Source organism: Danio rerio, chromosome 9, assembly GCF_052040795.2.
Source record: "Danio rerio strain M-AB ecotype USA chromosome 9, GRCz13ab, whole genome shotgun sequence".
Taxonomy (NCBI): Eukaryota; Metazoa; Chordata; class Actinopteri; order Cypriniformes; family Danionidae; genus Danio; species Danio rerio.
This window is the reverse complement of record NC_141029.1, coordinates 392,387-405,000: the sequence shown is the minus strand read 5'-3', so window position 1 is coordinate 405,000 and position 12,614 is coordinate 392,387. Positions and strand designations below refer to the sequence as shown.

Here is a 12,614-nt window from a genome sequence, read left to right as displayed (position 1 = left end):
TATCTGTTTACTGATCCATACCCTTAAGGTATAGTTCACCCAAAAGTGAAAATACTCACACTATTACTCTCCTTCAAGTGTCCTTGTACTCCATTTGTCCTTGTCAGATTGTCCTACCTCCCATTTAAAAAGTAGGCAGCACATTTTGATGACACGATATGCTACCCATTAGATTTGGCCACCTGTGTAAATGTTAATGTGGAGTAGTGTGATATGAAGCTGTAATATCTCCCTAAACTACCTAATGCCTAACCCCAGCCACAGAACCATTTAAACACAGTGTTGTAGCATCATCTGATGGTAGGATAAAATGTCAGGACACCGGCAGATGTAAGGTGTAGAGTGCCTCTAGTGTGTCTGGTGGACACTCAACTTGGTCTTCTAAAAGTAATAATCTGGAATGGCTGAATTCATCTGTGGGATGTGCTTGTATAGTCGTCCTCTTAGTCCGCTTGTCCACATTTTTTCCTGCAGGTTCCGATTGGTTCCGTTCCTAACAGAGTTGCGGGCCGTAATGGACTGGGTGTGGACGGACACCACTCTCAGCCTGTCCAACTGGATCTGTGTGGAGGACATCTACGCCAACATCTTCATCCTCAAGTGCTGGAGAGAAGCAGAAAAGGTCCAACTTGACTGTAGGGCTGTGAACATACACTCAGGATGTCTTAAAATGTCTTAAATTGACTGTAATATGGTCTTGTAGATCTTAAGTCATTGTAAACTGGTCTACATTTTTCTATGTCCATGTAAAGCTACCCATTCTGGGCAACACTCATCCAATCACCACCAACACATGATATCTTCCTTATTGAACAATGTAACATCAACAACCAGTCACTACGAACCTGCAGCACTCTGGAAATAAAATGGCTTTCACAAAATACGAATTATTTTATCGTAAAAGTGCAACGGCAGTCTTTTCATTTAATATAATATGAATTAATTTGCAAAACGTAATATTGGAGTGGAGTAAAATACAGACAGCAGATGATCACAAACAAATACTGTCATTAGATTTAATTCCTAATAAAATCCCATGATCAGCAAAAAAAAAAAAAAATGCTTCTGTTTATTTTGTAAATTCCAGCTATTGAGTTAAATAGCTGAAAGTAAAAGAGTGTCACAGGCTACTGCAGCTTTAATGTAGATGAGAGGGAATATTCATGCCGTCAGATTAAACAATGTAATTCTGGAGGAGTAATGTTGCTTTGAATAATCTTGCATATTAGTTCTATCTGATCTATCTTTATATACTGTATTCTTTATGATTTGAATTACTATAAATTGTTGTATTTTCCTTTACACAGAAATATCCCCATCGGCGTGGACAGCGGAAGAAGAAGGTGGTGAAGTACACCATGGGCGGCTTCATCATTTTTGCTCTGATCTGCATCGTCTGGTTCCCGCTGCTCTTCATGTCATTGGTTAAATCTGTCGCAGGAGTGACCAATCAGCCTTTGGACGTGTCCATCCAGCTGAGCATTCTGGGATACGAGGTGTGCAACTCAACAATATACACTCAGAAATCTTTATCTGAAATGCATGTGTGCGCAATACATATATTTATAAAGTATTATATAAGTTCAATACATGTAAAATATGCTTGTTATTCATATGTACAGAACTGTGCAAAAGTTTTAGGCCATCATTAAATCTGTTGTTTTACTGATGGTAAAATTGATATATGTGACCCTTTACCACAAATCCAGTCTTAAGTGTTCATTTTTAGTCTTTTTTATATTATTTAGATTTATACAGGGTGAATAAATGGTCTTTCAGTTGATGTTTGGTTTGTTAGCATAGGACTTAGAGTATGTATTATTTTGGTTTAATTGTTTAAGACATGTGAAAGACCCTGTTGGAAATAGGCTGTTTGTTCCTGGTTTGAGCCGCATTTCTACCTGTGTTGTTAGCAATATTGTCTGAACTGATGGATTTGTGAATGTTAAAAAGCAAAGATCGGTTTAAATCCATTATGCCATTCCTTCTGGAAAGGACTTCATTGGTAATAGTTTTCATTTTCAGCATGACAATGACCCACTAATTGCAATGCAATCCTATTTGGTGAAAGAAAACAGCTGATTAAACACAGAGTTATGAAATGGCCTCTACATGGTCCAGACCTGAATATTATAGAGGCTGTATGAGATCACCTGGACAGAAAAAGAAAGATATGACACTCTAAACCTAGAAACTTTCAGTTTGTTGCTAATCAAGAGACTGATTGATTATTTATTGTGTCAGTTTTAGGCCAACAAAGCTGGTATAGTGCTGAGGACTTTTGCACAGTACTGTTTGTACATTACTGCAACCATCTATCTGGTTTTGTCTATCGGATTTGAAATATTATTTTGGTTAGGCCTTATGGTCCACATATTTCCCAATTATGACCAATGAGTGTGAAAGGGATATTACCTGGAGGCTGGATGTGTCCACCAAAGCGTTTATTGATTTTTTCATTATATGGAGTAAGCATTCTCCTCTCTGTTCTGGGCTGCCGATATTTATTCTGTGAAAACAACATGTGTTATTTAGCGGTTGTTATCTATAGACTCTTGGGATATTGAGACTGACCAATCAGAAACGAGTATTCCCAACAGTATGTTTCATTATATATAGCAAACACACTGGAAGATATACTGAAGAATGCTGGAAAAAGTATTTTGGTTCCTACTAAGCAGCTTATTACAATTACAATGAGAGGAATAAAAGGAAAGTAGAAAAAGCACCTCAGATATGCTGCAACAGCAGACTGGAATATATGACTAGTGTGATGTGTCAACCATCATTAATTGCTTTTTGTTTGTTTGTTTGTTTGTTTGTTTGTTTGTTTGTTTGTTTGTTTGTTTGTTTGTGTGTGTGTGTGTGTGTGTGTAGCCGTTGTTCAGCATGAGTGCGCAGGAGCACAATCTGATCCCATACTCTCAATCAGCCTTCCAGAAGATGACCAATCGCTTCGCCACGTACCCGGTACACATTACAGCATCTCAAAACACAGTCAGACTACACCAGACTATAGAGCATTTTCATGCAGTGACATCAGTCAGCCATGTTAGACAGCAGAACGTGAATAATGCCACTGAACCAAGAGAAACTCGCATGTAATAAACTTTTAGAGTAACTAAAAACTTTTAGAAATATCTATTTATATTCAATCTATTCATTTACTTATGTAAATGTGAGTAAATGTATATTTATTCAGTGGTTATATACAGTATATTGTATTAATATTATAAAATGCAGATGTTTAGAGGCTTTATGTAGAGAACAACTTGTAAAGTAATTTTTTTTTATTAGCTTTTAGTGAATATATTATAAAAGAGAGCTACTGTGGTTTAGCAAACAAGTGCTTTTAATTGAATTGTATAAGTTTTACTAACATATTTGTTAAATTCTCAGCTTTTATACTCTCTACCTCATTACACATAAATCCTCAAAATAGTAATAACACATAATATTGTGCAGTCTGTGTCTGTGTGCTCTGTGTGCCTCCATTAGTCTGCCATGCAGTTCATCGTGAACTATATGGCAGAAGACATCGTGACGGCGAAGATCAAGAGCGACGCCAGTCTGCTGTGGAGCGTCAGTCCTGCCAGCCGAGACGCCATGATCTCTGAGCTCAGCAACTCCACACACTTCTACATCACACTGCGCTGGACTTTACTACGGTACAACCAGCCTGATGTCTAGCCTATTGACCTTATTCTTTATTTCTGTGATTATTTATTGCTGAACAAAACAAAGGCAGCATATATAGATAGTAACAACTACAGTTGAAGTCAGAATTATTAGCCCCCTTGGGGAAATCTGCTCTCCGTTACACAGAAATTGGGGAAGAAATAAACAGGGGGACTTCAACTGTAAATAAAACATGTTTTAAAAGCATGCAACGTTCTTTTGTTGTGTATAATCTGCAGAAATGCCTCTGTGTCGATGAATGCGGAGACGGCTGGTGAACACACAGTGAAGTATGAAGACCGTGCGCTGAGAGACCAGCTGGTGGCGATGCTCAGAGGAACACACACTCGCCCGCTGTACACACTCCTCACACACACACTCAAACATGGAGTCTTTCTCATGATTCTCTCTGCTCATGTCATCTGTTTTCTGCTGTCTGTCAGGCTGCTGGAGAATCTGCTGCCCAAGTATATCAGAGGAGCGTCTGGACCCAATGCTAAAGTGGCGCATCGACTGCAAGTGGGTGAGTTATCGGTGCCATTTACATTTACATTTTTATTTACATTTAGTCATTTAGCAGACGCTTTTATCCAAAGCGACTTACAAATGAGGACAAGGAAGCAATTTACACAACTAAGAGCAACAATGAAGAAGTACTAAAGGCAAGTTTCAGGTCTGTAAAGTCTAAGAAGGGAAGTGTTAGTAGTTTTTTTTTGTACAGTTAGTGTGATATTCAAATAGGCAATTGCAGATTAGGAAGTAAAGTGGAGACATTTATTCACTGTTATTTACTTTCAGATTATTTATAATATATTAGTATGTATAATTGATAAATATTTAGTTTTACTACCAAATAATAAATTTGCATCGCAAACTTGTTACGTTTCCAACTGTACCTCTGGAGCTGTAGTTAGAAACAGAGTGCCTGGCTGTGTTCTATTCCCAGTTATCCCCCCTATGCCCTATTCATTCACAACATTCTAACATTTAAACTTGGAGTTGTTAAATAGAATAGCATTAAGCTCACCACTCATTTAGCTCAAAGTATTTTTACAGTTCAGTTTTAGCGATCTTCATGTTTACAGTTGCGCTCCCTTTGCAGTGCACTTTGAAAACATTGATGTCGTTTAGAACACAGCCGTGGCTCATGACGAAAGCTATAGATGATTTAAAAGCTAAATTAGCATAGCGTACATTAATGCTTTAATTTATATTATTTATTAGGAAATGTATCTGTACTGTAAATATAGACTTTAAAAAATTAATAAACATTATTACTTAATAATAATAATAATAATAATAATAATAATAGTGATTATAATAATAGTTATTATAATTATTTTCAGTATAAAAATATTAATGATAATAATAATAATAATAATAATTGCTATTATAATAATAACAACAACAACAACAACAACAACAACAATAATAATAATAATTGCTATAATAATAATAATAATAACAACAACAATAACAACAACAATAATAATAATAATAATTGCTATAATAATAATAATAATAATAATAACAACAACAACAACAATAATAATAATAATTGCTATAATAATAATAATAATAATTGCTATAATAATAATAATAATAATAATTGCTATAATAATAATAATAATAATAACAACAACAACAACAATAATAATAATAATTGCTATAATAATAATAATAATAATAATTGCTATAATAATAATAATAATAACAACAACAACAATAATAATAATAATAATAATAATTGCTATAATAATAATAATAATAACAACAACAACAACAACAACAACAATAATAATAATATTTATTATTTATTATTATTATTATTATTATCATTAAAACAATATTAATATTAATAATAATAATTGTTACAATAATAATAATAATAATAGCAATAAAAATTACTGTAGTAATTATAATAATTATAACAATAATAATAATAATAATAATAATAATATTAATGATAATTATAATGATAATATTAATACAAATAATAATATTAATAATAATAATTATTATTATTATTATTACCAAAACTAATATTGAATTGTTCTTAATGTGTGTGTGTGTGTGTGTGTGTGTGTGTGTGTGTGTGTGTGTGTGTGTGTGTGTGTGTGTGTGTGTGTGTGTGTGTGTGTGTGTGTGTGTGTGTGTGTGTGTGTGTAAAATAATACAATCTGCACAAATAAATGATGGGGTTCTGCTCTACAGAAGTAATTCCTCCTCCCCGTTCAGAGCATCATTCTGGGTGTTTTACGTTATAACTAACGTGGTTTAAATGATGGATCTGCCACAGAGAAACTACAGGTTTTGGGAAACACTCGTCACTACATGGCTCTTTTCCCAAACCATGCATCAAACGATAGTTCAGCCGCGAGTCACGTTGTTGTTTGGGAAACACACCTCTGATTACTACACTGACTAATGAATCTGTGTGCTGATTGAGATGCTGTATCTGTGAGTCCTCCAGAGTTCTCCAGAGAGCCGGAGAATGCGGATCTGCAGTTCTTGCGTCCTCTGTCAGTGAGTCTCCAGCAGGGGAACCGCAGCTCCCCAGACAGCGCCCCGCAGTGGTGGGTGGTGCAGGAGTGCTGGCCCGGACCTCCACCCAGCAGCTGCCGCAGTATAGAGATGGTGGTGTTCAATGATAAAGCCAGCCCGCCCAGCGTGGGCTTCCTGGCCGGATACGGGTGAGTCTCAGACATGCCGATGACCACAACTACACATCAAATAATTCCTATTTTCATGAAGGCTGAAGACATTTAGGGTACAACGGATTTCCTTTGGATATCATTTTACACCACAAACACTACTGGCACCCTCTTCAACACATGCAAGTGAGCATGTTACAGTCTGAATGTGGCCTGAGTATGTGACTGAACCTCTGCCTGCTTTTTCCTCTGCAGTATCGTGGGTCTGTACATGTCCGTGGTGCTGGTCATCGGGAAGTTCGTGCGGGAGTTCTTCACAGGGATCTCTCGGTCCATCATGTACGAGGAGCTGCCGTGTGTGGACCGCGTGCTCAAACTCTGCAACGACATCTTCATAGTGCGCGAGGCGGGAGAGATGGAGATGGAGGAGCAGATGTTCGAGAAGCTCATCTTCCTCTACCGCTCTCCCGAAACCATGATCAAGATGACCCACAACAAGAGCGACTAGCCCTCCTGTTGAACTATGGGTCGAAAACGATCTGGGCACCAATCATTTTCTATTCTTCATGAAGGCTGAGCACATTCAGGGTACAACTCTTAGGAAAGGCTGAAGGATGTAATAGCGTACACAGAATTCTAGGACGACAGGAGGGTTAAATGTTGACCTAATTGAATCTCTTTAAATAATCATATGAGCCACTCATGAATAAATGACAATTGTAATGCGTTACCTTTTAGGAAGGTTTCTATGCAAAGTTTTAGAAGTGAGACCCCACATCTCAGGATTACATGTCTGCTTTAAGGCAACAACCAGAAAGTCTTTTATAACAGTTTCTGAAGCCAAACACTGCAAGAACTGCATTAATAATAATAATTCCTTACATTTATATAGCGCTTTTCTGGGCACTCAAAGAGCTTTACACACATTGGGGGATCTCCTCATCCACAATACCTGGATGATGTGACGGCAGACATTCTGCGCCAGACCACACACCACACACCAGCTGATTGGTGTGGAAACGGAGTGATGAAGCCAATTATCATATGGAGAGGGTTTGGAGGCCTTGATGGACAGAGGCCAGTGTCAAAGGACATCCTGGGAATTTTAACAGAGAGTCAGGATCTCAGTTTAACATCTCATCTGAATGATGCAACCCAGGCTCATTCTGAAAGCATAGTCCCGTGGACGTTTCTGGAGACCGCAAATTATGCAGCCGGATGTACGTATGGCTGCATTTCATTTTATTAAGCGAACACTTATGGGGCGGTATGACGCTGTTCCTTTTTGCGCTTACCGACTGACCGCTTACCTCCGTGTGAAAGGCTTTCCCACTGCAACCAGTTTGTCCAATTAGCCTGTTGTGTACATCGGCAGACTTGAGATGCAGAGAGGAGCTGACGACGACTGGGTTTGATTCCGGGGAAAAGCAGTTCCAGAAATCAAGTAAGACAAAACCAGAATCCCAAAAATAAAATGGACGAGTGAACAGCAGGGTGAGAATGTGCTCAAATCTGAAAACGTGGTAAACAGACGAGGGCTTTTCTTTTTCTGGACGGCTTTTGTAAATCGTTGGTTGGCTTTCGGGAAGTGAGCAGGTGGGTGAGTTAATGGGTAAAGCTGATTGGGTTCAGGGAAGGAGGAGGGTGGGTCAGCCGATTGGCCGATCGCCCAATCAATCATTCAGTCAGACAGACGGTCATTTGACAGCGGCCTCTAGTGGCCACTCGCAAGAGACATTTGAGATGCGAGAAAGCGCACACAGCTCTCGCAGATTCGCAAAAACTGCAAAAATACATACCTCCCGGGACTTATTTAGCAGTCTCCAGAAACATCCATGGGACTATGTTTTCAGAATGAGCCTGGGTTGGAAAGACGGCGCTGACTGAGCAGTGTAGAGTCCCCGTCACTATACTGGGGCATTAGGACTCACACAGACCACAGGTTGAGCGCCCCCTGCTGGCCTCACTAACACCACTTCCAACAGCAACCTAGTGTTCACATGTGGTCTCCCATCCAGGTACAGACCGGGCGCAGCCCTGCTTAGCATCAGTGGGCGACCATGTGAGAGTTGAAGAGAGCGAGCTGCTGGCAAACTTGATGATAGAGGCTGGGGGAATATACACTTCTGAGATATCTCATTTACATTCACACAGTGCACGAGGACTTGTGTTTAATATTCACATGAGCTCTTTTTCAAGGTGATTATTTTATATGATGGGGTAAAGGCTTCGAGTAAAATTTGGAGTAAAATCGAGACGATTTAAGCTTGCTTATGTGGCATGTGGAAGTAATCTGCATTATTACTGCTTATTCCTTCCTCTTATACTGGTTCAGACTGGGTCTGCTCCATTAACTTTTAAACTGTGTCATTAGAATCTACACAAACTGAAAATATGCTCATTGGAAACACGTCCACTTTGGAAAAACTCCCACATATCGCACACTGTTTCTACACTTGCATGAGTTTGTGTTTCAGGCAGCTTGGAAATAGAGAAATTTCACTAAACTCCACTGCTGACATTCTTATTCTGTATTTATACGTCACACAGAGTGCTTAATATGACCGGTCCTGATGGCGTAGTGGACCTCTGTATAATATATAATATGATGGATTTGATGGAAACATTATGGCTCTTTGTGCTTTGACACATCAATAAAGATGAATTGAACTGAATGTGTATTGTGTTCATGTTTACAGAAAATAAATAAATGTGTTTCACATTCAGATTCACGCGGCTCTCATACTGCTGGATTTGATCGCTGATATATGCACAGGGGTTGGAGAGTGAGACGGAAGCTGTGTTCAGTGTAGTGTTGGAGGTGCTCTGTCTGTCTGCTGTTCATCTTCACTGATCTTCAGGCCAGCAGTAGAGCAGAGTGTGAAGCTTCATCAGCGGAGGAACAGCAGAGTTCTGCTGAACATACTGCACACAACACTACATGAGTTCAGAAGAGGAGAGCTAGAGTGTGTCTTGCTGGGCCATCTGTGACCAAGACAGCAGGTGTGTGTGATGATCAAGAGCCGCCGTGTCCAGAGTAATGTCAGCAAACCACCAAGAAGAAGAAGAAGAAGAAGCACATACAGCAGGAGGAGCTGTGGAGGCCAGAGGAAGCTGTCTGAAAGAGACGTCTGGCTGATAACCCCAGAAGCATCCAAAAAAAGTCAACAGGTTTAGTTCAACTCAACAACAGTAACTATTTTGAGGTGGATAATCACAGGATTAAATTAATTCCATCATTCATTAAGTCCTTCAGCAAATGATCAATACTGTTCAAAAAACTAAGAAGACGAAAGAGGAGAGTTTTCATTTCAGCGAAACACCGTCTGCTGAATTACTCTCAATGGTTTTGATCTGTGCCGACCCTGAACCGAAAGCTTTAAATGTTTTATCTTCTAAATGCAAATTTTAGATCAGAAAAAAATCTAAATTTAAGCATGTGAAAATTTAAATTCAATAAAATAAAAACACCGTTGTAATTTTCTGTATACTGTAGGGTTTTTTTTATAAACAAATGAGCCAATACTCTATAAATAATACTACACTACACAACATTTTCCTGTAGCGTAAACTAAAATATACTATATATTATAGTTTATCAGTTCACTATGGTCAATATGCTGCAGCATTCGTTAACAGAGTTGTAAACACTATAACATATACAGTATAATACACTTTACTATGGGTCAAAAACACTACAGTCGGCTATTAGACAAGTAAACTGTGCAACAACATTAACTAGTGTTTTAGTAGAATCATTGATTTTTAATCTCCGGTTACATTAATGTATTCCCTGCTGAAAAATCCAGCTTAGTTGGATGACCAGGCTGGTTTTAGAGGGGTTTTGGCCATTTCCAGGCTGGTTTCCAGTCATTTTCAGCCTGATCTTAGCTAGTCAGGCTGGAAAATGACCAGCTAAAACCAACTAAAACCAGCTTGACCAGCCTGGATTAAGCTGAACACAGCTGGTTTTGGCTGGGCTCTCAGCCTGGTTAGGCTGGTCAAGCTGGTTTAAGCTGTCATCTCCCAGCCTGACCAGGCTGGAGATGGCCAAAACCCCTCTAAAACCAGGCTGGTCGACCAGCTAAAACCAGCCAACCAGCCTAGGCTGGTTTAGGCTGTTTTTCAGCAGGGTTCAGTAAATATACATGAATAAATCATAATAAAAGACAATAATAAAGGTGAATCCTCTGGCGAACACTGTTGTCCAGCAGATGGAGGTAAAGGATTGTTACCAAAGAAGAAGAATGACGATAGAGGAAGCAGAACCAGTGTTTTCATTTCAGCAAATTTCCACATATAACTGAGTTATATTCGCCATGGTTCTGAACTGTGCTTATCCCGGATGCCTGAATCTGTTCAAGAAAGAGAGGCTGCGCTCGAACTCCTCATCGCACGGCGGAAAGCTGACCTTCCACCGCTTCCCGACGCTGGAGCCCGGGCGGCTGCTGCTGTGGCGGGCGGCGCTCGGGATGGACCCGGACACACCCATGAGGAGCCTGCGGGTCTGGAGGATCTGCAGTGAACACTTCTCCCCGGAGGACTTCAGAGCCGTTAACGGGAATAAAGTCCTGCTCAAAGCTTCAGCGGTGCCCAGGGTTTACTCCACACCGGCTCCGGTATGTGCTGATGCTAGAAGGGATACAGCTGTGGCTGGTGTTGTATTGACATCTGAGTCCCCTCCTGTGAAACCCTGCTCTGATTATTTAGCTAAATTACTCTATATGATTACTCTGAATACGTTTATGCAATAATGCACAATAAAGTGTGCCAGATTTCCTCTGTGAACTGTAAAACGTGTGAAAGGGGGTATATGTCATCATGTGTTGCTGTGTTTCTGCATCTGATGAGACTCTGTGTTTAACTGTAGGGCAGTCGTGCTGAATCTGCTCAAGCAATGCAAGACTGTAAGGAAGAGGAGACTGAGTTACTAGTTTCAGAAGCCGAAGGTGTTTCAGAGTCCAGACCACAGTTACATCACAGCTACACACTTCCAGCGGCACAGTCCATGCATGCGGTATGAAAACACACATGTTGTTTCCTAATATTTGTTCATGGTTGTGAAGGGCTTTGAGTCACCTGCATGTATGCAGGAAAATGTTTTGTTATTATTAGTAGTAGTAATAGTCAGTATGAAACTCATTTCATTGCAGTGTTTTACATTAGTATTGTCTTCTTCAGGATGAACCATCAAAGCGAGAAGAGCATCCCGAGGGAAGACCTGACCTGAACATCATCAAACTCCCATCATGTTCACCGTCAGCAAAGGATGGAGTTGGTTTCCCATACACTTCCCGTCCTGCTGCACACACACACACCGCAGCAGCAGCGGGATCATCAGAGAAGCTTGTGCTGAAGGAAAGGCAGTGGATTGTGAGCGAGTCGAGCGTGATGGATCTGTTCAGGAGATGCCAGCAGTGCGGCGCTCTCATCACTGACACCAGAACCGTGATTTCCGGCTGCCTGCTGCGGGTGTACTGGGAATGCGCTCAGAGACACATCGGCCAGTGGAACTCCTGCTCCGGCATACAGGCGCTACTGTCCAACCTGTGCCAGAAAGCGCTGGAGCCGCCCAGGCACAGCGCAGAGATCAGACGAGGCGTGAGACGCTAACCCAAGCTTTCACCATAGTTTTAAATACACATTTTCTGCTCCACCATTTCAAGACATATGTACAGATGAAAAGTCCAAATCATCAGCACACTGCCACTTTAACTCTCAAAACACTGATTTAGTCGGACACCGACACGGTCTTCATCAGGTGTAGATGCGTGCGGCTGCAGCTGAGAGGATCACATGAGCTCTTCTGGTGCTCACATTGGCTGACGTTCACTAAAGTCTCTCTTCATTTGCATAAAGCAGATTTAAATAAACACATACCTTTCTAAAGCATTGATGAATCAGTCATTTACTGTGTGTTATTGTCCGGATCACTGTGTGATGATGAGCATTTTTTCATTTGATTTAAAGTCCCCATGAAATCAAAACTCACACTGTTGATGTTGTTAGCTCACATTGCTAGTGTTGTGGTGAACTCTCCATATGTGCGTGCCATTAAGACAAATATAAATGATTAGCCCTTCTAATCTTTAAATGAAATCTGAAAATGCACTTCCTGTTTGCTTCAGTTTAGTTCTCAGATTGCGTTTATCTTAGAACCTTGCGTTTATCTTAGGACTTTGACGACAGACAGAAATGGGGTGCAGGAGGAGTCTGTTAGGCTGTAATAACTCTCCTCAAACCCTTTTCTCCATCTTTCTTCATGAAATGCCTACAGTTGAA

At 40.0% G+C, this 12,614-nt stretch overlaps 2 protein-coding genes across 5 annotated transcripts in view; both read left to right on the top strand.

Moving 5' to 3' along the window:
* Window positions 1-9,007, top strand: part of si:dkey-11f4.7 — a 62,512-nt gene extending 53,505 nt beyond the window's left edge. For 3 of the 4 annotated variants that reach the window (XM_087267218.1, XM_087267217.1, XM_087267219.1), the window contains 8 exons: window positions 475-622; window positions 1,308-1,496; window positions 2,878-2,970; window positions 3,499-3,668; window positions 3,918-4,034; window positions 4,122-4,201; window positions 6,152-6,371; window positions 6,588-9,007. In XM_087267218.1, coding sequence (XP_087123344.1) covers window positions 475-622; window positions 1,308-1,496; window positions 2,878-2,970; window positions 3,499-3,668; window positions 3,918-4,034; window positions 4,122-4,201; window positions 6,152-6,371; window positions 6,588-6,840 — 1,270 coding nt within the window. In that variant the 3' untranslated portion in view covers window positions 6,841-9,007. The remainder of the gene's footprint in view (window positions 1-474; window positions 623-1,307; window positions 1,497-2,877; window positions 2,971-3,498; window positions 3,669-3,917; window positions 4,035-4,121; window positions 4,202-6,151; window positions 6,372-6,587) is intronic. The other variant, XR_015499005.1, reaches the window with a different exon arrangement.
* Window positions 9,008-10,590: 1,583 nt separating this feature from the next.
* zgc:158320 lies at window positions 10,591-12,224 on the top strand. Its single transcript, NM_001079658.1, has 3 exons — window positions 10,591-10,951; window positions 11,203-11,349; window positions 11,514-12,224. Exons 1-3 carry the CDS (start codon window positions 10,652-10,654, stop codon window positions 11,943-11,945), a joined length of 879 nt encoding a protein of 292 aa, NP_001073126.1. The 5' UTR covers window positions 10,591-10,651; the 3' UTR covers window positions 11,946-12,224.
* Window positions 12,225-12,614: the final 390 nt, after the last annotated feature.